The 14,906-nt window shown below is 42.7% G+C and overlaps 1 protein-coding gene across 2 annotated transcripts in view; it reads left to right on the forward strand.

Moving 5' to 3' along the window:
- The first annotated feature begins 6,261 nt into the window (after nt 1–6,261).
- ITGA6 (integrin subunit alpha 6) overlaps nt 6,262–14,906 on the forward strand; it is a 98,943-nt gene continuing 90,298 nt past the window's right edge. Inside the window, exon 1 of one of the 2 annotated variants that reach the window (XM_036745458.1) lies at nt 6,262–6,692. In XM_036745458.1, the coding sequence (XP_036601353.1) occupies nt 6,508–6,692 (185 nt within the window). In that variant the 5' untranslated portion in view covers nt 6,262–6,507. The remainder of the gene's footprint in view (nt 6,693–14,906) is intronic. The other variant, XM_036745457.1, reaches the window with a different exon arrangement.

Genomic DNA, 14,906 nt, shown 5'->3' on the forward strand with positions numbered 1-14,906 from the left:
CATCAGTTCCAATGGGTTGAATTATTATCTCAGTGAGATGATTCCCAGATCTATCAGTCTAGCCCTACTTTTTCTCCTGAGCACCAGTCCCTTAGCACCAACTGTCTTCCCAACATTTCCAACTGTATGTCCAATGATCATCTCAAATTCAACATGTCCAAAACAGAACTCATTATTTTCCCCTGTAATCTCACCCTTCCCGAAAGCTTTTCAATTTCTGTCAAGGTTATCATCATCCTCCTAGGCACCAACTTTACAACCTGAGCATGATGTGATGCCTGACTCTTCCTTCTCAGTCATCCCGTATATCTTGTCCATTCTACCTCCACAAAGTATCTTCCATCCACCACTTTCTTTTCACTCAAATGACTGCCACCTTAATTATCAATTAATTAGTAAGCTTTTATTAAGTACCTACTATGTGCTCTATAAATGAAATACTAAAGTACAGGCATGGTGCTAAACACTGGGGATACAAAAAGAGGAAAAAGTCTCTGCCCTTAAAGAATTCACAATCTAATAGTTGAGGCCTTCATCACCTGGACTATTTCAACAGCCTCCTAACTGGACTCCCAGCTTCTAGTCTCTCACCACTCCAAACCATACTCCACAAAGGTGTCAAGATAATCTTTCTAAAGCACAAGTCGGACCATGTCACTCTCCTGTTCAGAAACCTTGAATGACTTCCTAATGTCTCTAGGGAAAAAATACAAACTTCAGTTTGGCATTTAAAGCCCTTCAAAAGATGGCTCCCAATCTGCCTCTCCCGACTAACTTTACATTATTTGCCTTCATTCACTATTCCTTTTAAGCAAACCATCTCGCTTGAGGTTCCTTAAAGTCAGCATGGTTGTCCTTTGTTCCAAAGAGGACCAAAATAACATCACTATGCTAGAGTCAAGTTTCAATGTGTCCAGTTGTGGCTGATCAGAACAATACAAGCTTAGAATTCTATGCTCTGCCACAAGTAGGCACAAATAGTCTATGTGAACATTTGGGGTAGATTCTCTAAATTTGCATATCCTGCATTTCCTTTGAGCTGTTTCAATTTTGCTTTGCTCATAGAGCACAGCACAGCACCTTCTCTGATGTGGGCATGTCTTGCTGAGTGGTCCTTTGCCAGTGTGTCCCATGTCACACAATCAATTCCAAAGTTCCTAAGAGAGACCTTGGGAGTATCCTTGTATCTCTTCTTCTGACCGCCATGTGGATGTTTGTCTTATGTGAGTTCTCCAAAAAATAAGTCTTTTTGGCAAGCATAAATTTTGCATTAGAACAACGTGGCCAGCCCATCAAAGCTGCACTCTCTAAAGTAGAGTTTGAATGCTTGGCAGTTTAGTTCTATTAAGGACCTAAGTGTCTGGTACCTTATCCTGCCAGGTGATCTTCAGAATCTTCCTGAGACAATTCAAATGGAAGTAATTCAGTTTCCTGGCATGGCAGTGGTAGACTGTCCAGGTTTCACAGGCATACAACAACGAGGTCAGCACAACAGTTCCGTAGACCTTCAGTTCGGTAATCAGGCTAATACCTCTTCTCTCCCATACTTTCCTTCAGAGCCTCCCAAACACTGAGCTAACTCTGGTAATGAGTGCATCACCCTCATTATCAATGTGCATATCCCTGGAAAGTACACTACCAAGGTAAGTGAACTTATCCAAAGCATTCAAAACTTGTCCGTTTGCTGTAACCGATGGTTCCACATATGGATGGTGTGGTGCTGGCTGATGGAGCACCTGTGTTCTCTTGGTGTTAATTGTTAGGCCAAAATTAGCACAAGCAGCAGAGAATTGATCTATACTTTGCTGTATCTCCGCTTCAGAGGCTGCATTGAGTGCACAATCATCTGCAAACAGAAAATCATGTGCCAACACTCCCTCCACTTTGGTCTTGACTTGTAGCCTTTTCAAGTTGAATTTACCATCTGTGCAGTAGCAGACCTTGATGCTGTGTTCATCCTCATTGAAAGCATTTGACAACATGGCTGAAAACATCATGCTAAAAAGCATAGGGGCAAGCACGCAGCCTTATTTCACTCCATTGGTGACTGGGAAGGCACGAGAGCATTGTCCATTATCCGGAACCCATTATCCAAGCATTCCGTCATGAAATTGACGTACAATGCTGATGAACTTCTCTGGGCAACCAAATTTTAACATAATCTTCCATAAGCCCTCACTACTGATGGTATCAAAGATGTTGGTCTGCACACAACATTCATAGATCTGACTAAGGCCTTTGATACTATCAGTCATGAGGGCTTATGGAAAATTGAAGTCAGCACTCCATACCCAACCACCATGCCTTGTAGAGAGCGCTTATGAGTGGTGAGGAAGATGTCCTTGTGTGGTTTGAAGGGAGGCAGAATAGACATCTCTAGTCTTTTCTTCCCCCTTCCCCTTCTCCAAGGAGGCTTTAATTCCTTCCAGGATGGGAAGCAGGAAGTTTGGGCCCAAGCCACTCAGCTCTTCTCACAGAGAGGGAGTCCTTTGATAGAAGTATATCTATCTTCTCCCTTAAATATTATTAGTCTAGGGGTTTCATCTAACTTCCAATTGCTTTATCTATGCGGGGAAGGGAGACTCCAAACTCAATATCCAAAGCTTGACCTCTTTCCTACCAAATACACAATACACATACTGGCAAATAGCAAAGAAATCTTTTTATCCAAATCACAGCAAAACAGAAATCAGAAAAGGTATACATAGGAGAATGTGTACCAGACAATTAAAGGTGAAGGAGCTCTCCCTTTGGGAGAAAGATAACTCAGCTTAATCAAGGGTCTTCAATCTCCTCAAAGTCTAGAGTAGCAAGCTAGGGATGAAGACATGATGGAAACTGCCAGTTTCTCTCATGTTTTCCTGGAGTCTTTTCCTTCACCAACCTGAAGTGAAATTGTCCTCTTCCATCTTCTTTCTTGAAGCTGGAAGCCAACTTAACACTCAAAGAAGAGTTGAAGCTTGACCAGTCTCAAGGGGGACTGGCCCTGAAGAGTTCTGAAGGGGGACTGGAGAATGCTGGTAGCCTCTCACCTCACAGGACCTTCATCTGCACCAGTTAGATGAGAACCTCATACCATTGGGCTTTGACACAGGGGTTACATTAACATGGTAGTGGGATATAGAATAGTTCGTGCTTCATACTGGGAAGGTATTTCTCCTGAACCCACTCCTCTTAAAGTCTCTTGCTTCCCTCAAGGTTCAGCTCATGGGACACTTTTTATAGGAAGCCTTTCTGAATCACCCAGGTTGTAAGTTCTCTCACCTTCCTCAAATTAACATGCTTATATTCACCTTTGGTCCAGCCACACAAATACCAACTGTCCCAACTTCACCTTCATCTCTCCATGCAGGTGTATTTCATTGAGGCCAATATAAAGCAGGTGGATGTTGCAACCTAGAGTGGGACGTTGGGATCCTGGCCACCCACATCCCCACCCTGCAGGTGCTAAAGCCAGGTGTGGTCCCAGTGAGGATGGCACAACCACCAAATATTTCATGAGCACTGGCTCCATCAAAGCATATGCCGTTTTCTCTGTACAGCTGCTGGCAAAGAAGCTGTGTCCCTGGAATGCTGGGCATAGAAGTTGCTAAATCCAACTTGGAAAAGGCCCTCTCAGACCTTTCAGCAGCATCAGAAGAAGCAGATTGGGCCGAAGTGCAGATCAAAACGAAGCCATTGAATTCAAGGTGAGTGTTGAGCTGAAATTTTGGAATCATCCCCAAACTGGTACTGGTCAGTATGTTCCACAGAGTCACCTGGAGCTAATTGGCTCAGAAAATGCCTAGGAAAGAGAACATCTTCTCTAAGCCCTCTGTCTCCCACCCATCTCTACGATTGGTTAGAACCAGAAAGGTCCCCAAACCCCAACCCCATGTATATACCCATCCTAAGGTCCCCATTTCCCAGTTACCAGCATATACCTCTTCTTCCATGGGAGTACTCTTCAGTGTGACACTACTTATCCTAGAGTTAGGTTGTGACCTTTCCTTTTCAATCTCCCCAGTCTCAATCCTCAATTGTCCCATTCTCTGGAAGCCCCTCTTCCTGATAAGAGTCTGAAAGAGTTAGTATGCTTGAAAGGTAGCCTGGTGTGTGATTCCAGGCAAATTATGTAAACTCCCAGCTTGTTTCCTCATCTGTAAAATGAAAGAATTGGACAGGATGACTTCTGAGACCCTTTTCAGCTTTAAATATATGACCCTATACTTACCTACTGACATTTAACTTCCAGAAAAACATAAGCTCCTTGAGGGCAGGGGCTGTTTTTCATTTTTCTTTTTATTGCTACAAGGTAACCTTTTCTTGTGTCATGGATCCCTTTGGCAGTCTGATGAAGCTTACAGATCCCTTTTCAGAATAATATTTATCATGCTTTTAGAAGAAGCCTTTCTTAATCATCCTTAATATTAGGGCTCTCTCCAATATATCCTGTATAGATCTTGTTTATACATACTTGTTTGCATGTTGTGTCCCCCCTTAGACTGTGAGCTCTTTGAGAATAAGAATTATTTTTCGCCTTTCTTTGTCTCCCCAATACTTAGGACTTAGTACCTGGAATACAGTAGACACTTAATGAACACTTATTGACTTTCTGCATAAAAGATAATACATAGGATTACAAAAATTTTATTTTTGAGAATTTATTACTATAATATATAAAATTACAAGAAAGTGTATATTGAAATACAATTATCAAAATTCTTTTAAAATCTATCATATAGTCCTATGTCTAGCAGCAGGTCTAAGAACTACTGTATAAAATAATTATAGTATGATCATATATAAATATATCACATATAAACTATATTACAAATATAATTACCATATAACAGTAATTCCAAAGTGGTGATGAGTATAAGTGATATTTCAAGATATCTGCAACAACTTTAATGTGATGTGAAAATATCTGATTTCTCTTAGTGACAAAGTCAGAGGTACTGCTGATTTACTGTCTTTACTGGCTACATTCATAACTGAAGGAAATGTTAAATTTCTGTTAGAGGTTAGTGAAAATAAAGATGTGATTTTTTTTTCCATACAAGCTCATGGAAATATATGTATATGTATATTTCATACTGAAATATATAGCAGACTCTAGGTTAAGAACCCATCTTAGTGCTTTACACATATTAGGTATTTAAATGACTATTGGATCGGATTAGACTTTAATAATCCTCAAGTATATGAAAAGTTATCTTGAGGAAGACTGATTAATATTTCTTGGGTTTACAATGGCTCAATAAACTAGAATTCAGTCTGTGTAATCCTGTCAGCAGCTGTTTGGATGAATTAGTTGATACTATGGAATTACTGGGATTATCTCCCACTATTTAGTTTGGTCTAGGCTTGACCTGAGTAATTTTTGACAGGGAAACATTACAAGAACCAAATATATACTAATGAGCTAATTGACTCATTTAGTGAGGCAAATGATTAAGGAACCAGAAAAATCATGTTAAATGAGAGATGCTGGTGCCAGTTTTGAAGATCAGCTCTTTCCTGTTCAGTTTCCTCTTTGGGGGCTAAATATGTAAAACACGTTTTGAATGACTGAAACAACAATGACTTCCCTGAAAAACATTTATCTTCCCGCATCCATCTGCATGTAGCTTTTGAAACTGAGATTAGATGGACAGTGTCTGTGGACGTTAGAAGGACAACATATGGTAGAATGTAAGCAGGGGTCAGTAGAGAGCTCATTATAATTGTTATGAACGAACAATTAAGTGCCTTCAATATACTTTGCACTATATACTGGACTAACTATGGGGTCTCAATCCAAACCGACTCCACCCCAAGTTTAGAAGCTGCTTTTAAGAGGAAGCCAGGGAAAGCGATACCCTAGATAAGGAGCGGTGTAGCGTAGTAGCTGTAGGGTGGGCTAGATAACTGCAGGATCCTTCCTAGTCCAAGGGCTTAAAGATTCAGTATGGGCCACCAATGCAACAGACCCCGCCTTTCTTCCACCCCTGGAGCTTACGGGAACAGGTAAGGCCGGGATGGCGCGCCACGTGTCGAAATGAATGAGTTAGAGAATGAGCCACTGTCAGAGGGAAAGACTTTTCCAGGACTGGCGTTCTCGGCCGGGACTGGGAAAGAGGGGGCTGGGGGAGTCGGCCCTAACTAAAGAGCAGATTAGCCCGTGCTCTGGCCGGAGAAGGTGCAGGCTGGGCGGGGAGAGAGCCGGCCGGCCAGGCTGGGGGAGGAGGGAGAATCTAGGAGGGGTGGGGGGAGAGGCGGGGCCCGGCTTCCTTCGTCACTTGATAAAACGCCTGCGAGTCTCCAGAGAACAACGGGCTCTTTCAGCTGTTCCAGAGCGGGCTACGAGGGGGAGAGGCTGGACAGGGAGTACTGCTAGCCCCGGGGGGTGGGGCAGGGGAGCTGAGCCGGGGAAGGAGAAGGTGGTAGTGGTGGCAGCAGCGCCAGCGGCAGGAGCAGCAGCAGCACCGGCGGGAGCAGCAGGTCCCTTTCTCCTTTCCCTTCCCCGCCCCGCCGTAATTGCCGATGGCGGCTGCCGGGCAGCCGGAGCTCCTCTTCTACCTGTCGGCGTGTCTGCTGCTCCATCTCTGCTCCGCCTTTAACTTGGACACCCGGGAGGAAAACGTGATCCGCAAGACCGGGGAGCCCGAGAGCCTCTTCGGATTCTCCCTGGCTATGCACTGGCAGCTGCAGCCGCAGGACAAGAGGCTGTAAGTTCTCAGCCCGCCGCGTCCCTTCTCCCCCCGCCCCCACCTCGCCCCTCACCACCATCCCTCCCAGCCCTGCCCTACCCTCCTCCCTTCTTCCCCCTTTCCCTCCCCTCCCTTCCCCTCCCTCCGCCTCCGCCTGCGAGAGCCCTGGAGGCGGCTCTTTTGAGAAGATCCCGAGCACGTCCACACCCCTGAGCTGCCGCGCGTCTTCTTCGCCCCACCCGTAGCAGCTCTGCCCTGCGGCCAACCAGGTCTGTCCTGGGCCGGCGACCTGCTAGGGCTGCGGAGTGGCAGAGGCACTAGCCAGTGCTGAACTTGCTGCCCGTGGCTCCGGGATCCCGGCTTCTGATTCATCCTTCTGCATGAACCCCCATCCTCTGGGGCGGCGGCGGAGGATGAAGGGAAAGGGGAGGACACCCTACTTGGTTCCCTCCCGGGATAGTGCAAGTGTTCAGGCGGCGGCCGCAGCGGCAGCGTTTCTCTGATTTCCAACTTTCACCCCCACCCCTACTGTATCTCCATTGCGCCCCCCCCCCCCGAGAGAGTTTATTGCCTTCTTGAATATTTTTGCAGGGAACCTGGTAGTTGGTGGCTTTTCACAGGTCCACCTTTGTGGGTCTGTGTGTGTGCATGGCGAGAAAGTTGTATCAGAGAGATCCGGGTCTCCCTCTCCGAGCTCCACCTTTGTGTATGTGTGCGTGAGTGTGTGCACGGGGAGAGAGAGTTGGATCAGATCCGGGTCTCTTCAGAGGTCGACGTTTGGGTATGTGTATGTGTACGAGTGTGTGTGTGTGTGTGTGTGTGTGTGTGTTCGCGCGCGCGCACGGGCAGAGATTTGTATCAGAGAGATCCGGGTTTCCCTCTCAGAGGTTCACCTTTGTGTGTGTGTGTGTGTGTGTGTGTGTGTGTGTGTGTGTGTATGTGCGCGCGCAGGGGGAAAAAGTAACAGAACTCCAGAACTCCCTCTTAGATGTGTGTGTGTGTGTGTACGTACGTGTACATGCGTGTATGCATGCACCGGAGGAGAGAGTTGTACCCGAGAGCTCAAGCTCTCCCTCTGAACTGATGAGTACTTCGGGGGCCACTTGTGGCAGACACGAGTTTGCAAGTCCGTTCTTACTGTGTTTCCTGTGGTTTACCCCCAAGGCGTGTGCGAGTCTTGTGAGGAGTAGATGGTGCTTTCCTGTGGTAGCAGAACGAAGTCTTTAAAAACATCTTTTTTCAAAGGTGGAGTTAACCAACCACCTGTTGGCAGAAATAGATCGGCTGAGGAAACAAACTATAAAACTGGGCTATGTCCAGTTCCTCTCGACCTCCCAGCACGCTACTGCTGCGGTACCCCTTCCAAAGCCTGGAACCCCTGTTCCTTTTCACTGGGCTCCCCACATCCCTCCAGAGGTTAAAGCAAAAGTCCAATCCAGGCTTAGTCTCTTGGAACTAAAGTATGGAAAAGTGACATGTCCCCTCCCCCATCACTATCCCCAGCCAAGCCTAGGGAAAAGTGATAGTTTGGTTGGCTCTGCCGGTCTTGTCTTTCATTCTTTCTAAGAAAACTTCACAGAGTCTTCCCACATGATCTGGCTTATTAGAAACCAGTTCGAGGCGTTTTTTGTTGTTTTTTTTTAGAATATAGTGCTGGAGAGAATGAAAAAAAAATTTGGAGCCTGGTAATCACGGTCTTGTTGCATTCTTGATCTGGGCTTGGGGGTTGGGGGAAGAAAAAGGAAGAAACAACAAAAGGTTACCACCACCCCCACTGCCACCCCCAAGGCTTTTTAGTTAAGTTGAAGCCGTTTCAGAATCAACAGACCGTAGAAAACAGAATGCAATTTCCCGGACAGAACTTTTATGCATGGGAAAGGTACATAGAATCATAACCTCTTTAGAGAAGGAAGGAGGAACTTAATGACTGAAGATGAGAAACTTGGAGTTTGCAGATACTCGTTGGGGGCTGACTCTTAAAGAGGCTGCTCAGAATGCCGTTTTTCTGTTACACCTGTTAGTGAAGCAGAGCATTTTCACTTAGTAGACGTGTGAGGGATCAGGACGCCTTGGCACTGGTGAACTCCGGTAGAGCTTCCTGATTAAGTTTCAGATCTGAACTAAAAAAATACAATTTGACCTAGCAGGTTCACCTTGTAGAGCTCTCTGTGTGTCTCCAAAGGGCATGATTATGTAAAAATGTTGGGCTCTGTGTAGATTTGGAACCTTAATGGTCAAAGCTAGTCACAGGTCCGCCTGCATAGTAAATTTATGTGTTGGTGACATTTTTTCCTACAAAATTCTTGGCAAATTTGATGACTCACTTAAAAATTCTCAATGAAGACAAATTGTAAACAACATTGGCACATGAAGGATTTCCTAAATTTACTTTCTGAAATTTGGTAGTTAAATCAGTTAATCATTCATTGGTCTCATATCTCGTCTGCTCTGAACTGTTGGAAAATTCTATTCAACTCAAATTTAATAAATGACCACTTAGGACAAGGTCGTGTTTGGGATACTGGAGAAACTGAGACAAAACCAAAATCAGTTATTGCTCTCTAGGAATTTAGTCTGTGATGTGTACACAAATAAACGTGATACAAAGTACAGTGATAAGAGCAAAGGAGAGATTGGACAAAGTACTCTAGGCAAATTTGAGGAGACTGATCGCTTTTCTCCAATGGGGGATCAAGGCAAGTTTTTAAGGAGGCTGTGGTGTCTGAACTAGGCCTTGAAAAATTTATAGATGAGAAACAAGTTCCTTCCAAATATGCAGAGCGACCTGAGGAAATACAGAGAGTGCAAAGGGCAAGCTCAGATGGGGAACATCTAGTAATAGAGAATGAGAGCCTGAGCTTAGGTAGTGGGAGTCTAAGTGGAGACCTTTTATACAGTAAGAGAGATTGTGAAGGTAGGATCAACAGAACTTGACAGCCAACTGGGTGATGGGGGAGGGGTAAAAGAGGAGGAGCAAAGATGATTCTGAGATTTTGAACCTAAGAGGATGATAATGCCATCAAGAGAAATGGTAAAGTCAAAGAAGGGGCAGATCTGTGTGGAACATCATGGGTTTAGTTCACTTGGGTACATACTGAGTGTGAGGGGGCTAGTGGTATTTAGACATGGACATTTGTAGCAGGCATTCACCGATAGGACTGGAAATGTAAATGATAGATTGGGCCTAGAAACAATCTAGAAATCATGTGTGAATCATGTGCGGTTAGACTTAGTAATTGAACCCACTTGAATAGATGAACGATAAGGGAGAGAGTGAAGAGAGAAAAGAGAGTCTAGGATGGTGATTCAGGGATTAGCCATATTTGGGGAGCAGACAGAACATTGCTAAGAAGGATGCTAAGAGGTGATCAGGACCAAGGGAGATGAGAATATCCAAAAGTAGAGAATGTCCAACAATGGGAAATGCTTGTAGGGAAAGTCAGAAAGGATCTGAGATTCTTTGACTTGTTTCAGATTCTGGATAGGATTAAAAAATATGAAGTCTTGTCTTATGATAAAGTGAAAAGCATCAAGTGTCTAGGAATGTTCTCCTTAGAATACTAGAAGTACTCTAGTACTAGAAGGTGAGAGAGAGTAGAATGCCTAAAAAGGACATAGGATCCTTTTATGAAAATTACTCTTTTGCCTTCAGATATAGTAGGATTTCAAGACCTAGAAGTTTATCCATTTTATTTTTATCTAGTAAAAAAAAAATCATACCATTTTACTGTAGTCCTGCAAAACTATCAATTACTTCTAATGGGACTTTTTTTTTGGGTGGGGTATTGATTACTCAGGGATGCTGAGCCATCTTTGGGCCTTAGCAAGGCCAAACTGCTTGGGCTTAAAAGCTGTACCTTGGACTTAAAAGATATATCTAGTGGTCATTTGGGGGGAGCATTTTTATTCTGCAAATAATGAAACCAAGCTATTCTTAGGGTGAGTATAACAAAAATAACCAGGGGGCTAGAGTGAAGTGAAGGGTCATGGGAGCAACCAAAGGAAATGCACCTGTGACTTAGAGCGAGTCCATTATACTATGATAGTAAGAGGCCATCCAATAGGATGTAAACTAGAGGGAAAATGTATTGATTGTGAATTTCAGAAGGTAGTATTTGAATTATCATGAATTCCAAATGTTGAACAAGTGTACATGTAAAAAGAAAAAGGCCTGATTTTTAGTTAGAGCTTTATGTTTACATTAAATTAAATTCTATTTAGAATTATATTGAAAAGTATGCCACTTACTCCATGACTCATATCACTAGTGGTGAAGACAAGATCCTGATGGGGCAAGGTATTGTCTATGACGTCTGATTGTTGGGGGTCTTTTAGCTGTATTATAAGCATAAAACATGAGCTTTTCCAGATTAAGTCTCATGTTTTAGGTTCTTAATTCCTCATCTTTTTGCCAACTCCTTAGACAACATGTGAGTAGAGGCATAAACTTTCTCATTCTGAATATTACAGTGAAAGCTTTGTTGGCACTCTTTAGATTAATGTTGCAGGGTTAGTGGATTCTGTTTTGGAATTTCTAAGTTGATGAAATTTCTATGTCATTTCTATCCCAAACCCAGACCCTGTCTTCTTATGTTGTACTTTACACTTAGTTCTTTTAAAAATTGAGGTCAACAAGAGTGGAAAATTCAGAGTGTGTTTGTCTTCAGCTTAGTATTGTAGCATCTAAACTTGGAGTAAAGAAGACCTCATTTTGAATTCCTTTCTTAGCCACTTATTTGCTCTTTGACTACCCTTTGCTTCAGTTTGCTCATCTCTAAAATAAGGATAATAATAAATAGCACCTACCTGACAGGGTTGTGGCAAGAATTGTATGAGATAATATTTGCAAATCTTAAACCATTTTGTAAATATTAACTTCTAACTTTGTCACCAGTCAGTTATCACTCCCTCACTAGAAAGAAAAGCAGAAGGAGTTGAGAAGAGAAGAGGTATGGGGAAGGGAAAAAGGTGTGTGACATGGATTTGACCTTTTAGAGCTGGAAGGGACTTAAGAGATGTGCATCACCCCACATAATTTTATAGATGTTGAAACTGAGGCCCTGACAAATTATTTTCCCAATATTACCCACTTAAATTACTAAGAACTAGAACTCAGGTCTTTTGACTCCTAATCTAGTACTGTTTACAGCCCTACCAAATTGACCCAATTACTTTTTAATAATCATTCAGTCTCTTCATACTTAGTTTGGTGGACTTGGGATTTTGTCTGCTAGAGAAGATCAGTATCCCTGTATGCCATTCCTATGTGTGATCTTTGCCCATTTTTCCAAAAAATCCTGGAAAATCTGCCCAATGCCTAGAGGTTTTCCTTTTGTTCTTTTATCTCAGGGGTACAGTGTACCATTTGGGAGGGCCATCTGTTGTCTCTCATCCTCCTTACACAATTGAACCACTTCCTTTTCTAGTCATTTCCTTGGTGATGTCTTTTGACACCATTTCTTCTGCATAAGTCATTGTTGGTAACACGTTGCAGCCTGCTTAGACCTGCCAGGTGTTTTTACATCACCCTTTGGATTATTTGTAATTTTGAGATCATGGTATTCCACTAGGTATAGACATCCAGCGTAACTGAGAAAAAGAATTAGTTTTAAAGATCTTTTGTAGTGAGGGCCATTTGGGTCCACTGGAACCACCCTACTGTTTCTCTAGTGAGGTCCAGCCTGAGCTCATCAGTTCCGGGCTCAGCACCTTCTGCGAGCAGCTCTTGATCAAAACACATTTTTATAGAGGAATTCTAAGGGTTATTTGTGCTGCAACATCTCACAATCTATTCAATAAGAGTTTTTCATCCAGTGTGTTAGATGAGCTTCCTTTGAAGTCCTATCAAACTTACCCAGAAAGTCCTGTAATGTGTTCAGGGCTCCAAGAAATAAGTAAGATCATCTGCATTGATTGTATACAAAACAACAAGCTGTTGGATTGTAAACTCCCTGGGGCAGAGACCATTTTCTAATCTTTGTAAATGCCCCAAGTAGTATCTTGCACGTAGTAAGCATTCATCAAATATTTGTTGAATTGATGAAGTAGTACTTATACTTTTTTAGGTTTACTATTGACTTAAAAGGTTGCCTTAGTGGTTTTAAGCCTTAAACCTACCTAGTTAAAATTCCATTGCCTGACATTGAGGGTGATCCTTTAACTGGTTCCACCCTACCTTTCCCACTTTATTTTATATAACTCTTTGTATGCACTCTACACTCTTGTTAAGTCAAACTACTTTCTGTCCCTTGAATAAGCCATTGATGGAATATTTTAAAGACTAATCCAGATATCAGTTCCTCCATCAAGCCTTCCCCATCGTGATAATTGGTAATAACCTTGGGCCCCACATAGCACTTTGATTTGCACCTCTCTAATGCAGTTATGCTTTACTTAAAGTTAGAATTATCTGTGTACTGATGTGCTATTTCCCACTGCCAAGCTCCATGACGGTAGGCAGAACATGTCTCATCTAAACCGTGTATTTCCCCCTGGACAGTGTTCTGTCACAATGTGTACTGAATTGGTTATTGTCAATAATTTACCTTAATGAATTTTCTCAGCCTCAGGACAAAATGATGTTGGACACTGACAAAGTAGAAAGATTGTGATTTATTGTTAAGACAGTCTGGGTTCTGATCCATCCTTGCTCCTTATGTTACCTTAGATGAGTTCTTTCTCTTTATGTGTGAAATGAGATGTTTGGACTAGATGACCTCTAAGGTTCCTTCCACTTTGAATTCTGTTATTCTATGACTATGAATGGATTTAAAAAATAGATTCTATCAGAATAGATGTTTTTAGGTATAGGAACTGGACCTCTGATTTCACTAGTAGACAGAATTCCTTCTACCAATGCAAATTGGCACTATCTCTATAGTTTAGAATCTTAGAACTTCAGGACCCTAGGAATAACTTGGGAGTTTTTTTTTTTTTTTGGTGAGTCATGGACCCCTTTGGCAGTTTGGTGAAGCCAATGAACTCCTTTTCAGAATGGTTTTTAATGGCAACCAATAAAATGGTAGGATCACAAAGAAACCAATTGTATTAAAATATTGTTATCTAAATTAAAAAACAAAAACAAGCTCTTGGACTCTGGGCTAAGAAGCCTAGTTTACTGAATTACTTAGAGCACCGAAAGCTTAAGGAACTTGGGGTTCTGAGCGGGAAATAACCCAGCCAGTATGTGGTATAGGAAAGACTTGAACCCAAGTCTTCTTCACTCCTAGGCCAGCTCTATCCACTGTCCCAAGGTGCCTTTTTGAGATTTGAAAACATTGATTAGGTCTGTGTTTTTGACCATAAGAACTGTGCTTATGGGAACTTGTTTATAAATAGCATTAAGCGCTCCATGTAAGCTTTTTAAAAACAGAAGAGTGCTATATTTGAGTACTGCATTTGGAAATATGCTGCGTGTGTGCCTAATGCTGTGGGGACTGTAAAGCTGCCTTAAGTGGCTTTTTAGGTTTTCTACAAAAGAAGAATTTCTTGACTCTAAAGGCTTATTTGACCATAGAATTTATTAAGTGATCTCATGAAATAATATCTCTAAGTCTGTAATCCTCCTTCAGCATTTAAGGAGTAGTCATGGCTGGAGGCAGAGGGATGGACTTGATGACATCTGCAAAGTGCCTTCAAGCCTGTGATTCATCTCTATTAGCTCTTCTGGTAAGACATGAATCTGTGGCCAGAAGGCAAAGTATCTAGACAGTTGGAGACATGAAAAGAGTCTCTGTACTTGGCAATTCCACCCCAAATGTTCCCATGGACTGTTTGTGCCTGACTGGTGGTAGAAAATTCCAAGCTCGTATTGGTCTGGTCAGCCACAGTTGGACACACTGAAACTTGACTCTAGCATAGTGATGTCATTTTGGTCCTCTTCGAGAACAAAGGACAGCAGTTGGAGGGGAGGGTCCTACATGTCACTTCTTGATTCCCAACTCTTTATTTTTACCTTAGTAGTTAAAAAAAAAAAAAACAGAAGAGGACGAAGCGGGGGCAGGACAAGGATGACTTTCAGTTCAGACCTGGCAAAAATTTGTGAGGCTCTCTTACGTTTGGGCCACATTTACGTAGTTTGATCTATTAAATTGTACCAAAGGCTAGTATTTAAATAGCCAGACTGTCTCTATCTGCCCATCCTTAGGTTTACAGGGAGCCAAGACAGCTTCCCACACTTCCTTTTATTCATCATACTTCGGCACAGTTTGCCCCTCAAAACCAAATGGGGAT

This window comes from Trichosurus vulpecula, chromosome 2 (assembly GCF_011100635.1).
Source record: "Trichosurus vulpecula isolate mTriVul1 chromosome 2, mTriVul1.pri, whole genome shotgun sequence".
NCBI classification, from domain to species: Eukaryota; Metazoa; Chordata; class Mammalia; order Diprotodontia; family Phalangeridae; genus Trichosurus; species Trichosurus vulpecula.